This window comes from Ctenopharyngodon idella, chromosome 16 (assembly GCF_019924925.1).
Source record: "Ctenopharyngodon idella isolate HZGC_01 chromosome 16, HZGC01, whole genome shotgun sequence".
NCBI lineage: Eukaryota > Metazoa > Chordata > Actinopteri > Cypriniformes > Xenocyprididae > Ctenopharyngodon > Ctenopharyngodon idella.
The window spans coordinates 14,809,919-14,826,315 of record NC_067235.1 but is presented as its reverse complement, the minus strand read 5'-3'; the positions used below and the strand labels follow the sequence as shown (position 1 = coordinate 14,826,315).

At 37.8% G+C, this 16,397-nt stretch overlaps 1 protein-coding gene across 3 annotated transcripts in view; it reads right to left on the bottom strand.

Annotated features, from left to right (window-relative positions):
- LOC127497282 (glutamate receptor ionotropic, NMDA 2D) overlaps nucleotides 1–16,397 on the bottom strand; it is a 91,770-nt gene that overhangs the window by 32,041 nt on the left and 43,332 nt on the right. For all 3 annotated transcript variants that reach the window (XR_007925498.1, XM_051865645.1, XM_051865644.1), the window contains exons 7-11: nucleotides 11,135–11,340; nucleotides 8,600–8,768; nucleotides 1,978–2,131; nucleotides 1,490–1,615; nucleotides 825–1,054 (exon numbers count right to left, since the gene is read on the bottom strand). Coding sequence is in view for 2 of the 3 variants with exons in the window: in XM_051865645.1 (XP_051721605.1) it covers nucleotides 825–1,054; nucleotides 1,490–1,615; nucleotides 1,978–2,131; nucleotides 8,600–8,768; nucleotides 11,135–11,340 (885 nt within the window). In the remaining variant the exon portion in view is untranslated. The remainder of the gene's footprint in view (nucleotides 1–824; nucleotides 1,055–1,489; nucleotides 1,616–1,977; nucleotides 2,132–8,599; nucleotides 8,769–11,134; nucleotides 11,341–16,397) is intronic.

The following is a 16,397-nucleotide window of genomic DNA, read 5'->3' as shown; positions in this document are numbered from 1 at the left end:
GAGGGCAAAGGAACATTTCCACGCTAGAATGGCAAATTACTGAACATCTCACAGACCCACGATGAACAAGCACTACCACAGTATTAAAACGCAAGCACAAGTAGAGGCACATCAATGCGATATACTCTGGTTACTAGCAGAAGACTGAGTATAAATTGTCCTTATTGTTAGCTATGAAAAGGTATTTTGTAGAATTAGGCTGCTTTTCATGCAATATAGGATGACTGAATGGCCAAACGGCAAAGATGAGAATGTAGTGCTGTCAAATACTTGTGTTTGTGTGAGTGTACACCATTAAAAAGTTTGAGGTCAATTTTTATGTTTTTGAAATAAATCCCATTTACATTAAGGTTCACATGATCCTTCAGAAATCATTCTAAGATGCTGATTTGGTGCTCAAGAAACATTTCTTATTATTATCAATGTTCAAAACAGTAGTACTGCTTAATATTTTTTGTTGAAACTGCGATATTTAAAATCTAAAGGTTATACATATTTTATTACATTTTAAAATCAACGACTAGTCTTTCTTCCAAAATGTGTGTCATTTCAGTAATAGTCTTTGAAAGCATCAGCTCTTCAAAAGACAAATAGTGAGAAAATATTTTTTCATGGTGTTCAACCACTTAGCAGCCGATTTAAGCTACTGTCAATCTCAAATTCCAGTCCAACTCTAGTCTCTGTAGTCTTAAAGAATATTGATCCCAAAATCCATGTCAACACAACATCACGAATTATGAAATCTTTATATGCCCATCTACACGCACCAATAAACACAAGCTCTCTCTCCATCTACAGTATCTCTGAAATCTCTATTCCCCTACCTTTTTATCGCTGAGGCCAGACACAGTGTCAATGTATTCCTCTTGGATCATGAAGGCAGCCAGGTTGGCAGTGTAGCTAGCCAGGAAGATGACAGCAAAGAAAGCCCAGACAAGAACCATGATCTTGCTAGTAGTTCCTTTGGGGTTCTCCACTGGAACAGAGTTATTAAAGACCAGAGCCCAAAGAAGCCAGATTGACTTCCCTATTGTGAATGTAGAACCCCCGGCCTCTGACAGAGAAGAGCAAGTGAAACAGAGAAAGAAAGACTTTTAATACGGCCTTGAATTTTAAAAGCTCAAAACAAACTATAAAGTATCAAAACTGCTAAATTGATTAAAAAAAAAGGCACTATGCAGATGATGAGGTGAGAGAGGGGTGCCGGTGCCAGAGGATGAAGAAGAGAACAGAGGAGGGAGAGGAATACAGAGCACATGTCTGCAGTCCTTTATTATACATGAGTATCTGAGAAACTGCCTGCACCACAAATATCAAACCCACGTCCACGCCAATAAAGAACAGAGGTGAACTCAGCCATTAGGACCCCTGAATAAACTCAGTGACAAGCAACTGCGCACATTTATCTCCGTTAAAATAGCGCTTGAGACTGCTAAAGTTTGACCTTATTAAAAGGTTACATGCAGGACTAAGAGCAAATCGGACTCACTCTTGCCACTCTGAAGGCTGCGGTTGTACCCCACTGGACTGAAGAACTCAAAGATGAAAACCGTCACTGCCACCACGGTCAGGCACATAACAAACATCATCACCCACACAGCAGGGCTGTACGGCTCTGAGAGAGGGCACAGAGAAATCAAAACCATTAGTAGTAGTTTTTCTACTTGGTTTGTACACAACACAGAGCAAAAATCAATACCAGGGTTGTAGCAAACATTAGAACTGGAGAAGACTTTTGAAAAAATAAAATAAAATAAAATAAAAGCATTGAGTCTATTTGGAAAAAAGTTGATTTAGTGTTTCTCAGTGAAGTGTGATAAATAGTTTGTTTTGAAAGGGAACTGTAAGTCTGATTGATGAGCTCTGAAAAGATATGCACCAGTACCTGAAAAGTCATACATCATAATCACATGCAGCAGAGACTGATTAAAGTCAAATATGATGAAACATTATGGCTCATATGAGACTCAAACTTACCAAGAAAAGCAGAGGGAGAGACAGTTCCGTTACTGCGAGAGACCATGACGCTGATTCCCGTCTCCACAAAGGGCACGGAGAAATCCACGACCTCTGACCTCTCCTCGTTGATAGTGAGGGAGCCGATCGCCATGTCTGCCCGCTTGTACACAACCTAGAGGACAGGAGGAAGTAGAGGATTGTATTTTTGCCCTTTTGCCACTTTTATTTGTAGTAAGAAAGTTTTATTTACAGGATTTATAGGGACTCTTTTTACAGGAGCATGATTCCCTGTAAAATGCTGCTGTGGCCCAGTAAAATTTTACTGATTAATCCTTATTCCACGAGGGAAATTACTGCATACTGACCTGAGAAACAGGCTCTCTTATTCAATGGATTTGATCATCTCCAAAATGTCAGAGACTAAGTCAAAGTGGACATTTCTTCTGGGCACCTCTTCCCTTATTTTAGATCTTCTTGGGAACCTCAGATGTGCTCAGAGGTCATGTGGTCACGGTGACTTGCAGAGGAATGAGAGACTGAAAGGTAGCTAGCTACCACTCTAACTAAAGTGTGAATGAGTAGCTATTGCAAATCCTATATTTAACTGGACAGTAAAGGAGCGACAGCAAAGTACAGGAAGATAGAGAGGGAACAGGACTGGGATTGGGACTCGAACCCAGGTCCCCACGAGCGCAGCAGTACTGCATGCTGTAAGTCTGGAGCAACTACCCTCTGTGCCACAGCTCTGACATAAAAAAAAAAAAAAAATGCAATATGGAACAAGAAAGGCCACCAAGCAAGCTGCTGTATTAAAAGTGCATGACCAAAGTAGTCCAAAGCACGAAGCACTTTATATTAAACACTTAAAAGAAGATTGAGCATACAGTTTCATGCGGTCAAAGTGCTTGTGCCATTTAATGTGCTAGAGTGGCTTTGCTCTTATGAGTAAATATTATTTTAAAACAATTATGTAAGTAAATATTATTTGGTAGACAATGAATTTAGATATAAATTAATGTAAAATTCATTAAATTTAATAAAAAATTTACATGTTGAAAAGTAATGATTTTTCAACAAGAACTAATGATTTTAAAATGAAGAGGAGAAGTAATTTATCAATTTGCAACAAGAATATTTTCATACTCATAAGGCATGTTCAGACCTTTCATTTGAAATAGTGATGAACATGAAAAATCATGAAAGACTGGTTGAAACCTGTTTGTTTTCATGCCAAGAGTTCAAAAGATAACACCCATTCATTTTTTTCAGAAAAAAAGGTCTGAAAATGTCCTTAATAGAAAAAAATAAATAAATGTATGATTGTGGCAGCGAGCTATAACCCACATACATGTTGTTTTTATGTGTTTATTAGATGGTTGAATTCATATCAAATTCTGCCAAACTTCCCATACTACTCCTATATAGGATGTCTACTTCATAAATTGTATAAAAATTATGGAAATATATGGTTCAGATCACTTAAACCATATATGGAAATGGAGGCGCCCTTATATGGTCAGTAATGGAGCTTGGTTGTCAACTAGTGAAAAAGTTTGGTACTGCGCCCAAACAAAATCTTACTGAGAGCTCATTTTTTGAGATATCAACCTAAAATTTGGATTCAGATTTTGAATTCAATCTGAATTCATCTTGAATTCAAAGATTTTGAATTCAATCAGATTTTGAATTCATATCAAATTCTGCCAAACTTCCCATACTACTCCTATATAGGATGTCTACTTCATAAATTGTATAAAAATTATGGAAATATATGGTTCAGATCACTTAAACCATATATGGAAATGGAGGCGCCCTTATATGGTCAGTAATGGAGCTTGGTTGTCAACTAGTGAAAAAGTTTGGTACTGCGCCCAAACAAAATCTTACTGAGAGCTCATTTTTTGAGATATCAACCTAAAATTTGGATTCAGATTTTTGAACAACTTCTATAACTTGTTATAACGTTTCACTTACATAATATATTTCACTTCTAATCTGCCAAATTTCATCTTTAAAACAAGACCAGCCTTATGTTTATATTCTAAAGTATTCTTGAATTACAACCATTTAAGTTTGGATAGTGCATTTTCATGTCCATAAAAAAAATGGGGATGACAGTTTAAATAGTATTAATAATATTACTGTTTTACTGTATTTTTGATCAAATAAAAGAAGCCTTATTGAACATAACTTTTAAGCACATTATATATAGCCATTTAACTTTGTTTTTTACAACCTTAAATTAAAATAGGGATTTTTTTTACTCTGACTAAACAAATCAACAGATGAATTAATTATTATAACAATCAATTGTTATACCCCTAAGTTTAGCAGGCCAAAGGTCACTAAACATGCTGTGAATAAATGTTGAGGGATATATCTGTTCTGTTAACATTTAAACGTCAACTTCATTTAGTTTCTATTTTCTTTGTTAAAGAGAAGGTAAAGGTTAACTTTTAAAAATATGTTTAGGTAAATAATAAACTGAACTACTGAAATAATCTGTAACCCATATAGTTACATTAATACCACACAATAGTATTACAAGTAAAACTGTTGCTCCAAAAGTCACCAGAATTGAACGCTTTGGTTCTTTGAACCTTACCCCCGGGCCCCCCAAGAAAATAAGGGTGCACTTTTCTTTACTCGATGGGGAGAAGCACCAGCAATGCCCCTGGTATAAAGAGGACATAAAATGTTAGGGAGAGAAGAGTGGAACGAGCTGGGGAATTGACATGAAGATGAATCAAACTTGTGATGCCCGCATGAGCACCACGGACCAACTGCTAGTCTACGGCTTTAACAGAATTTCTCTACACTTTACTGATCAAAGCACTCACTGTGCACTAAAAACTAGACATTCAAAGAACTATCAAAAACTGGTGATGTACAACAGAGGTGAGTCCTCGGCAAGGAATCAGCATTTTGCCTGAACACAGGGGCCATATGTGGTGTGTAACAGGTGGTCTATCTGCAAATTCAGAGAACCTCCATCTCTAATTAATATTCAATCCACGTACTGGCTGCATTCCAGTATCCATAAATTGGTCGGGCAGATAGTGAAGTAAGAAGCCTGCACACATAGACGCTACAGGAGGCAGGTTATCCATCTCGAGACAGTATACCCCATACAGAGAGAAAGCATGTACGGGAATACCAAAAAGAAGGGACAACATTAACATCTTTACTTTCCAGTGCAGCTCTTTTTTCACTTCGCATTCTGTTTTATATTCCTGAATGGTGTGAAAAGCTCATGATGCAGAGGAATGGGATTTATGGCGACGAGTGCAGAGTTGAGTCACTGCCTAAAGTCATGCAGGTTACATGCTTTCCCAAATCTCCTCTGACAGCTTGAACGCTGCATTGATTCCGAAAAGACGCGCACCTACCCGCGCCTATAAATGTGTGTGTGGGATTGTTTAGGTAGTATAATTTCCACTGTGTAGCGAGAGCTTTTGCATTCTTGCGGAAAGTGAGCCTGCACGTTTGTTAGTCTGCAGAGACTGTGGAAAGAACATAGATGAAGTTGTTTCCTCGTGAGCGCGCCGCAGTCCCGGTCCTGCTGCAGGCCGGCACAACGCACAAGGGAAATGTGGACCTGTCGTAGATAGAAGATCAAAGCCGCTCACACACACACACACTCTTGCAGCCTGAGAAAATAACCCTTAGCACTGCGCCTACAGGGGCCGTGCTGACAGCTGATTGGCTGAGCATCAAAATATGCAGTGAAGAGACCAAAAGCGAGCGAGAGAGGGAGAAAGAGGGGGAAAGGAAAAGACTGAGGAAAAAAAAAAAGACGTGGTCACAGAAAAAGAGATATGCTGAAAACCAAGGAGCAGGGGGAGAAAAAAGAGAACACATAAGATACCGTGAGAAATATTAAGAGCAGAAGGATGGAAATGAAGGAGGAATGAGACAGAGAAAAGAGCTGTTTCCATTCCCTAGCAACTGTCTCGAACAGGCGTCACTCCAGGGTGTGAGCGCCACAGCGGGGTCTCGCTCTCAAAACAACAACCTCCTGTCTGTCATTCGCACTCACATGCATTGGCAAGTCGTTTTCGGCTGGCTTCAGGCCTCTGTCTTGGATACCTCTGTGTATGTGCGTGTGACCCATTAGTCAAATCCCTCGGCGCTGTGTTAAAAGGGTTCAGAGTGTTTCTGCAGTCCTGGAGGCCAGCAGATACGGGTGGGAATTCAGTCATCAAACAGGCCAACAAGTGACTTGTCTGTTACATCACGCACTGTACTGGAATTACATGTTTAAACTCTTTACAAAGACCAGCACTCAGACCTACAGTCCTAAAGACCCAGCACTCTCAAGGACCCCAGGTTAAAAAAAAAAAAAAAAAATAGCCTTGATTTCTTCAGTGACCCTTTATCATAACTTTCATTAAGAATATAACATTAACACATCATAAAATGATTTCCTTTAAAACTTAGATTAGAGATAGTAATGTCATGAAAATATAAGATTGTCATGAAAAAAAGGAATGTCACGATAATATAAAATATAAGAAAATACATTTTCTTTTGTAACTGTAACTTTTGTAAAAAAAAATTGAGCAAGTACATAACCAGCCAGTGCTCAAAACTATCTCCTTACCTTAGCCTGATTCACAACGGTTAGCTTGTAATAATGTTTTCTAATTAGAGTGGTACTGGTAGGTTGTTCAAGCATGCCGGCGTTCGCCTTTGCGTCATTACGTCACGTCTGTTTACATGAAGAAGGAGTCCCAGCTAGTAGGCTATATGGCATGTGAGGATGCTGCAGGTGGTGGATCATTTTATAGCCTTTTCTCACAGCAGCTGGAATAATTAAACTTATCATTTTGATGGCGGATTGTAATCCAGAAAGGTCCAAATGACAATCATCAGTGACAACTGGAGATTTACCCGTAGTCAAAAGCAAAAGACTTCAGACTGCGGAGTTGCTACAGAAATGGAAATCTTCAGGTAAAGCTAATACACACTAAATACACATCGTCACGCAATGCTGATGTTGTTAACATTAACAATTTGAGAACAAAGTATAACAATAATAAGCGATCGTTAAATTTAATCACCATTGGTAGCACAAGTGAAAATTCTTATTTTGGTCATACTTCCAAGACGTAGAATCTGTGATTCCGAAGTACAGTATCCACACCGGTGCAGTGACTAACAAAAAACATAGATTCATCCATGTTGAGGAGCTGTGCCGATGCACAACCCATGTAAAGATGATAATTCCGCAAATAACTGCAATTGCAGGTTTCAAACAGAGATGGCGACAAAGAGGCAAAACTTACAGACTGCAGTTTTAACTATTACTTTTAACTATTTTCTATTTATCAAATAATCCTTAAGAACATGTATCATGGTTTCCACCACAATATTAAGCAGCACAACTGTTTTTAACATTGATAATAATGAGAAATGCTTCTTGAGCCCCAAGTCAGCATATTAGAATGATTTCTGAAGATCATGTGACACTAAAGACTGAAGAAATGGCTAATGAAATTTCAGCTTTGCTGAAATCACAGGAACAAATTACATTTAAATATATTATTACAAATATATTACAGTAGAAAACAGTTATTTTAAATAGCAAAAATATTACACAATGGTAGCATAAGATATTGGTTAAATATACTTAATTCAAATAACAAACAACTTATTTTTTTCAATTATTTGATTAATAAATCAAATAATAGATTAATCAATTATTTTATTGTATTGACAGCCATAGTTTTTAGTACTTAGAAATAAAAAACAAATATATATAAATATTTCTTGTTGTGCTTTGTTGTAAGTTTCTAAGGATTTTTTTTCCTGTCCACTGCTTGCTCACTCATGGTTTTATGGCAATATGCCCTCTAAAGCTGCTCTGGAACAATAATTATGCTTACTGAATTGGAATTGAAAATATAATTGGACTGGTAGAAAAAAGATACACATTTTTATTTTTAATTACTTTAATTTTAAACGCAATTAAAACAAACATAATTATTGCTTATGAAATATTTTCCAGACATTTTAATAATTTGATTTGACTTTACTGCAATGACAATATAAAAGTCAATTATTTAACTTCGGAAACAACATATTGTCTATATAATATCATGCTATTATGCTATTTTTCTCAGACCCTATAAATGGATCTTTATGCATGAAAATATATATTTCTCTTATACATTTTAGGAAGTGAGTTCCTCTCAAGGGGATATATTTGAATGTCCTTGGCAAGAAAAGGTTTGCAAACCCCTGCCTTAGAGTTGAAAACCCTGGATACTCTGTCACTATCTCACTACATCCTCACATTCATCCTCATACAAATAACATTGACACATGTCATAGGCTCACATTGCTTTCATACTGCAAATACATTGCACCATGACCTCATCTATCCCATAATCCCAGTGTTTGATCATCATGAGTACTAATACTAAAGGGAATAGCAGCCTTGCCTTTAATCTGTAGTCCTCTCTCCACCTAATGCCTGTATTTACATATGCAAGTGAAGTCTTCTTAGAGATATCGCTGACAGTGCATCCAGGGCTCTTGCTCATCAGAACAAGGAGAATAAGGAGAGGCGCTGATGGGAATACAACAGTCTTGGCCAGTTTAAAGTAGGAGAAAAAATGCAAAAAGCCTCTCTCACCTCTCCCACCATCCCGTTCCAAACACCATCAATCTTTTTCCCATGTTTCCCATTGGTCACCAAGTAGAGGTCATAGGTGAAGCCGACAATTCTGGCCAATCGCTTAAGAATGTCGATGCAGAATCCCTTGCAGCACTGTTTCATAGGTGCCACCCCTTCCTGAAGTGTGCTGTAATCAGAGAGAAAGTGCTCACTTAGCTTTAATGCACGTGTCAGGAAAATCCATCACGTTTCCAATAAGATTCAATTTGTTAACATTTGTTTGCATTTGGTACCAGATGTTTTATAATTCCTTTTTAGTAATAATATAATATAATATAATATAATATAATATAATCAGTAAGATTTAAAAAAAAAAAAGAAAGAAAAGAAAAATAAATTAATATTTTTATTCAGCAAGGATGCATTAACTTAATCAAAAGTGACAGGAAAGGCTTTACTTTCATCAAAGAATCCTGAGGAAAAAAAAAAAAAAAACTATCACAGCTAAAGAAAAATATTAAGATGCACAACTGTTTTCCGCAATAAGAATAATAAAAATGTTGCTTCAGCAAATCAGCACATTAGAATGATTTCTGAAGGATCATGTGACACTGAAGACTGGAGTAATGATGCTGAAAATTCAGCTTTACCATCACAGGAATAAATTAAATTTTAAAATATATTAAAATAGAAAACACTTATTATAAAAGGTAAAACTATTTTTACTTTTTATAATATTAATAACTAATAATATTAATATTATTAGCATTGCCCCTCCCCCCAGCGAGAGAAAACAAAAGAAACACTGTTACCAGAGAGTTACAGTGGGAATGTGAAATAAGGAAAGACAGAAGAATGAGAAGGGAAAGATTTTCAGTAGCAAGTTGTCTTGGTACATTTCCTGTGATATAACTATAAATGATATAATGAGATGAAACATGGACGCCCACATGACTGGTGTGGGAGTAGTAAAACAGCATCCGCAGAGACACACATACACAGCAAGAGCTCAAGCAGATTGACAAGCAACATGATGGCTAAGTATGAGTAGAGATCGCCACAAGGCAATTCAAAATGAGAGGGGGAGTGAGAAAAAAAGAGAGAGGAAATGTGTGATCGATTGCAAGGCTAAGATAGGTGAGTATAGCCCCTGGAACTTCATAGTGATATCTTGGGGAAAAAAGTGAGAGACACAGAGATAAAGACAAAATTGAAAGAATGTGACAAATGACTAGAGAAAGATGACCAAAGCTTCCAAAGTAAAATCTTTAGAACAAGATTTATTTAAAAAAAAAAAAAACATGCCATGCTTACACACACACACACACACACACACACACACACACATACATACATACATACATACATGCACATCTAAATATTGAAGTGCACATTATGAAGAAATATTTATTTTTAAACCAATGTTTTGCCTTTCTCAGGTGATAATAGTTTTTAATTTTTTGAGAAAAGTTTATAGTCGAAATGTTGGTGAAGAATCTGAAACTGAAGAAGAAGAATTTGAAATGAATGAATGAATTAATTAATTAATGAATATTTTGCCAGTAATACAAAAATAAATAAATAAATAATACAGATACAATAGCAGTAAAATACAACGATAAAAGACTGGTTGATAAAATACAAGAAAATAAAACTCAATTATTGAAATTTCGCATAAAATTAAGACATTACAACTACTCTGTTGTATACAAACAATGAATGAGTTAAAGGGTTAGTTTACACAAAAATGAAAATTCTGTCATTAATTACTCACCCTCATGTCGTTCCAAACCCGTAAGACCTTCGTTCATCTTCATAACACAAATTAAGATATTTTTGATGAAATCTGAGAGCTTGATGATCCCCCATAGACAGCAATGCAATTACCACTTTCAAGGCCCAGAAAGGTAGTAAAGACATTATTAAAATAGTCCATGTGACTACAGTGGTTCAACCTTTATTTTATGAAGCGACAAGAACACTTTTTGTGCACAAAAAAATAAAAAAATAAAAAAAATTTATTCAACAATTTCTTCTTTGCCATGTCAGTCTTTAACAATGTCTTTACTATCTTTTTGGGCCTTGAAAGTGGGATTAGAAAGCTCTCGGATTTCATCAAAAATATCTTAATTTGTGTTTCAAAGATGAACAAAAGTCTTACAGGTTTGGAACGACATGAAGGTGAGTAATTAATGACAGAAGTTTCATTTTTGGGTGAACTAACCCTTTAATATAAAGATTATAGCTTTGCAGTACCAATAGAAACTTGGTTGTAACAGATGCATGGCTAAAACTCTTCCACTAACACCTGCATTTGATCACTTTCAGCTAGATTAGGAAGAAATCGGAATGACATTGGAATGCCTGTCTCACTGAAAGGTCACAGAATCGTACAGGGAAGAAACTCCTTACCCTGTCCACTGAAACGTACAATTTTCTAATTTAACATTGGTTTCCTGGGACTCACTTGAACAATACACAACTATGTTCCTTTTCTCCCTATACAGAAAAGCCATGATAAATGGCAGAAGAGTAGGTCTGATGAGTACTAACCTGGCATTGAGAGGCCGTCGGCATGGCACAGAGTCCCTAATGCAGGTTCCAGAGGCAGGGTCTGCAAGCTCCACGATAACGAAGGGGCGCTCCTCCAGGGTCACAACCCTCAGGTGCTGGGCATCATCGGGCGGCTGCAGGAAGGGGCCATAGCGAGACCAAGCAGGGTATCTCAGACGTAACACCCCATTCTCCCACCATCCTACCTAAGACCACACAGACAGTACATGGTCGAGGATCAGAGATCATTTGCGATTTGCAGTTGCAGAAATGTGGCCAATAATATAAAATAATTATTGTGGCCAATAATAATATAATGACCATGGCAAATTATGTTTAAACATGACCACTTCTCATTATGAATACAATTCATAAGTCAATAATACATTAAAGTCAAAAGGTCTTTTCAACGATTTCAGCTATTTAAAATGGTCTATTCTAAAGAAGTCACTGAGGCTGGATTATAGGCAGGAATGGCTTCCCTTACTCAGGTTAAGCCTGTAAAGTGGGGAAGGATAGTGAAAAATGAAAGACTATCGCCTCTATGTTCATCTGTGAGCTTATAGCCGAGGGCTCTCTAAAAACAGTCCTGTGCCCTTTTTACTCACTGGGGAATGAGTGGATTTTTCTTTTCAGAGGGAAAAAAAGAGACAGATTTTTAGCTAAGTGACGGGCCACAGAGGAAAAGGTTACGAGCCTGAGAAAAAACAGAGAAGGGGTAAAATGTGTCAAGATGGGCTATGACAGTATAACTGAGCTCATAATCCATATACAGAAGACAGAATTGTATCAGAGACAGTTGTACGCACGCAGTGCTTGACAGAAAAATAAACCAATTAAAAGCATGCTTTATGCAATTGAGTATTATTTAGATTTTATTATTATCATTATTTTTTATTTTATCAAATAATAATATATTATCATTTATTATTATTACTATTATTAATAAAAACTTATTATTAAAGGGTTAGTTCACCCAAAAATGAAATTTCTGTCATTAAGTACTCATCCTCATGTCATTCCAAATCTGTAAGACCATCTTCGGAACAGAAATTAAGATATTTTTGATGAAATACAAGAGGGGTTTTTTTTTATCCCCCAAGGTCCAGAAAAGTACTAAAGACATCGTTAAAACAGTCGATGTGACTACAGTGGTTCAACCTTAATGTTATGAAGTGACAAGAATACTTTTTGTGCGCAAAAACAAAACAAAAATAACGACTTTATTCAACAATCTCTTCTCTTCCCTGTCAGTCTCCTACGCAGTTGACGCAGTACAGGCAGTGCAGCGCTTCTGTGTTTACGTCCAAACGCTGGCTCAGTATTGGCTGTGAGCAGCACGACACATGCGTGTGATGCTAACCCAGGAGCCAGCCAATACTAAGCCAGCATTCGGACGCAAACACGGAAGCGCTGCACAGCGTTCACTGCATGAACTGTGTAGAAGACTGACAGGGAAGAGAAGAGATTGTTGAATAAGTCACTATTTTTGTTTTGTTTTTGCACACAAAAAGTATTCTCGTCACTTCATAACATTAAGGTTGAACCACTGTAGTCACATTGACTATTTTAACAATGTCTTTAATACCTTTCTGGACCTTGAATGACGGTAATTACGTTGCTTTCTATGGGGGATAAAAAAAACTAAAAATATTTTACAAATACTTACAAATATTTGTTCTGAAGATAAACAAAGGTCTTATGGATTTGGAATGACATGATGGTGAGTAATTAATGACAGAAATTTCTTTTTTGGGTGAACTAACCCTTCAATAATAATTAATAATTAATTCTTATTATTAATAATAATAAACATTTTCTTATTCCTCTTACACAAAAAAATGCAGCTCAAAGTGCTTCACGGTTCAGAAAATAGTTGATGAAAAACTAATTTGAAAGACTTTTATCCAAAGCAAAACATGTATGAGAAATGCTACAACACAAGTAATTCATAACAAGAAGACAGCAACAATAGAATAACTGCGATACAAATCATCAGTTCAATTTAAAGAGATATTTCACCCCCCCACCCCAACAATTAAAATCTGTCATTATTTACTCACCCTTACCCATTCCATTCCTGTATGCTGTTATTATGCCCATAAACCACAAAAAAAATAGAATATTTAAAGAATCTTCACAGAGATATTTTTCCATACAACAGCTTATAGTGACCACAGGTTGCCAAGCTTCAAAATGGCCAAAAAGCAACGCAAAAGCAAAATCCATATGATTTACTTTCAGAAATTTAAGTCTCATAACCAAACACCATGATGTCATGGCATCAAATATCTGAGCCAAATGTCAAACCTGCAAAAAGGTCATATGTGCGTCTACTTTAAAAACCCTTTTAGAGCGCTTTTATTTCATTTCAAAAGCTTGACAGTCTGTGATCCATGAACTGTCACTGCATGGAAAAAAATATGATTCGTTTGTGAAAAAAAAACCATACAGTTTTGGAACGACACATGGGTGAGTAAATAATGACAGAATGCTCCATTTCAGAAATATTCCTATAGGACACAACAACCTCTCGGCAGTTTGTAAGCAGCACACACTTCACGTATAACTGTTTTGTCCCAATCCCAACACTCAAACTTTGTTCGCAGCATTGTGCCGTAGGAGTCTCCCCTACACACCGGCAGAGACTGGCAGCTATCAGCACCAAAGCAGCCCTCGAGAGCCATTCAGATACAGCAAAAGATGTTCAGCTCTTATAAATTGTTACAAAGTCTCCATGGCAGGCAAATGAATCAATATACTTCCCATCCGCTGTGTATGTGCACGTGTATCAGCCAGAGGCTGGCAGCTAGAAGACTTTGCATATTAGCACAGGATCAGTGCAGAGGCAACTAATTGAAAGGAATAGAGCAGGAAATGGCAGCAGTCAGCATGCAGATTCCTGCAAGCACGGCTCTCATTGGGCTAGTTACCCCACTTCTAACTTGCTCCGTAACTGAGGCTGTGCCACTACAAAGGCTCTGAAATCAAACACATCCAGGGCGGATCATTGGAAATTACTAAAAGCCGATTCGGCGACATCAGCTCACCTGGTCCCCGTCTCGTTCTCTGTTCATCAATCTGTCTGCTTGGGTCAGTTTGACTGTCCATTTGTCTGCTTTCTCTCTCTGTCTCTCTCTCTCTCTCTCCACCCTTCTTAAACATCCACCTTTACAGTGTGTTAACCCAAGATCTATTTTCTCTGAGCGCCACTGACAGGAGGGAAGAGAACAGGAAGGGAATGTTGAGTTTGCTGGCTCGTGTCTGCATCTGACAGACAGCGTCAGCCCGGAATCCGCCACGGAAAGAGAATCAGCCACACATCTCAACAGGTGACACCGTCTTGTATTAAGGATGTCTGAACAGCTTCATAAAATATGCATGGCGTGTCACAAAGTAGCACAACCAGGCAAGGTAGGAGGACTGTGTGGGATCCGAGTGGCTTTTTGCTGCTGCTTGAGGGATAGAAATGCTAATCATGCACAGTGTTTAGTGTCATGTCCTTACAATACTGTTTAATGTGTTTGAACGTGCTGTTGGGTTTCTCTTCTCCCTCTCTCTTCTCTGATCTTTCTCCTTTTCCCCCTCAATCTTTCTTACTCTCTCCCACTTCCGAAATGAGGCGAGTTCTCAGGGCCGATCCGTGTCAGCGGCAGCCAGACGTCTTAACTCTTCTCGACGTCGGAATGTGGGCCGACAAAACGACCGAAATAGGAGTCATGGAGCATGTGTGGAGAACCAGAGATCCTGCAGTGAATAACAAAGAGCCGGAGTAGCAGAGATCTGGGCCCAAGCTGAGGGGGCAGAGCCTCACGCAGGCAGAGGTAGAGCAGGGGCCTGATCAAACACCGTCTCCCCTGGGAACGGATAATACTTTCACAGGGTGAAACACAAACACACTGCCATGACACCCCCGTCCCTGTGAACGTCCCTGTGAGAGGAGGATGAAACGAGGCGCTTTTACCCCAGCGCGATCCTTACAAATCCACTAGAAGATTTACACAGCATAAACACACATGGACACATCCTGACAGGTACAAAGAGGGTTTGGAGAAATGTGCCTGGCATTTCATTTCTTAAACGTCTCCCCCCTGATATGTATCGATTTATGAGAACAGCGTGGACAAATGGGATCAAAAGCGCTGTAGCAGTTTGTTAAAGCACTGTAAATGCTGCATGTGGAAGCCGTCACATGAAGTGCCTTGTGCACGATGGCTTCTCAAAGTTGAGTCATCCACATCCATTGTCTACTCTATGTTAGACGGAACGCATTTAAGACAACCAGAGGCAAAACGGAGCAAAGACAAAGACGGCGAGCATCACATTTTAATAGAGCACCCTCCTAAAACAAATGGAAATTGAAAACCTCCTATAGTCAGCGTGGAAGCCTTTTAAATGTACATTATGGAGCCCCATTAAATATTTTATGTGAATCACAAAGACTCCGTGACTCTGAAGTACAAAAGCATCCAGACGTCTCTAACAGCACTTTTCTCCAGAACATATCTGCAAATGAGACGCAGATGCCAAAGCCAGAACCAGCACCATGCAACCCTTAACAGACTGTTGCACCGTTTGATGGGTTTTTTAAGAGTTGTTCCGTGCACAGATTCAAAAACTACAAAATACCACTGTTTTCTATAGAGTGTGCCATTACTTGACCAAAAGTTTTAATGGAGTAGAAAAATAAAACTTCTCTCAAGATTTACTCATGTCATTTCAAAACCAATCATTTTGGCCTGTTCCTAACACAAAGCTATCAAACACAATCTGATGGCAATTCATAACGATTTTCCTTTTAGGCGAATTGGTGTCTAATTCGTTTGAATTTGTACAGTCTCATTCGTACTTTTTCATATCTTGTGCCCACTGACGGTTATGTTTTGGGGTGGATCTATTGGTTTTTTTTTTCTCTTAAAATCGTATTCGTACAATTGTACTAATTCATATTAAATCGCCACCATGTAAAATAGTTACATTTTGTAATAAGATCAGGTTGAGCTTTAAGACTTTAAGCTGTAAGAATTATATGGAGCTCTTTTACAGTATTTTTATTTTTGCAGCTTGACAGTAGTCACCATTCACTTTCATTGTGTAGAAAAGAACATAATTAACATACTGCTTAGCATCTCCTTTTATGGTTGACAGAAGAAAGCAAATCATTTGGTTTTGGAACAACATGAGAGTAAATGACAGAATTCTATTTTTGGTTGAACTATCTGTTTCATACAGGAGAAATAAAAGATTTTAAGGAACTGAAAGG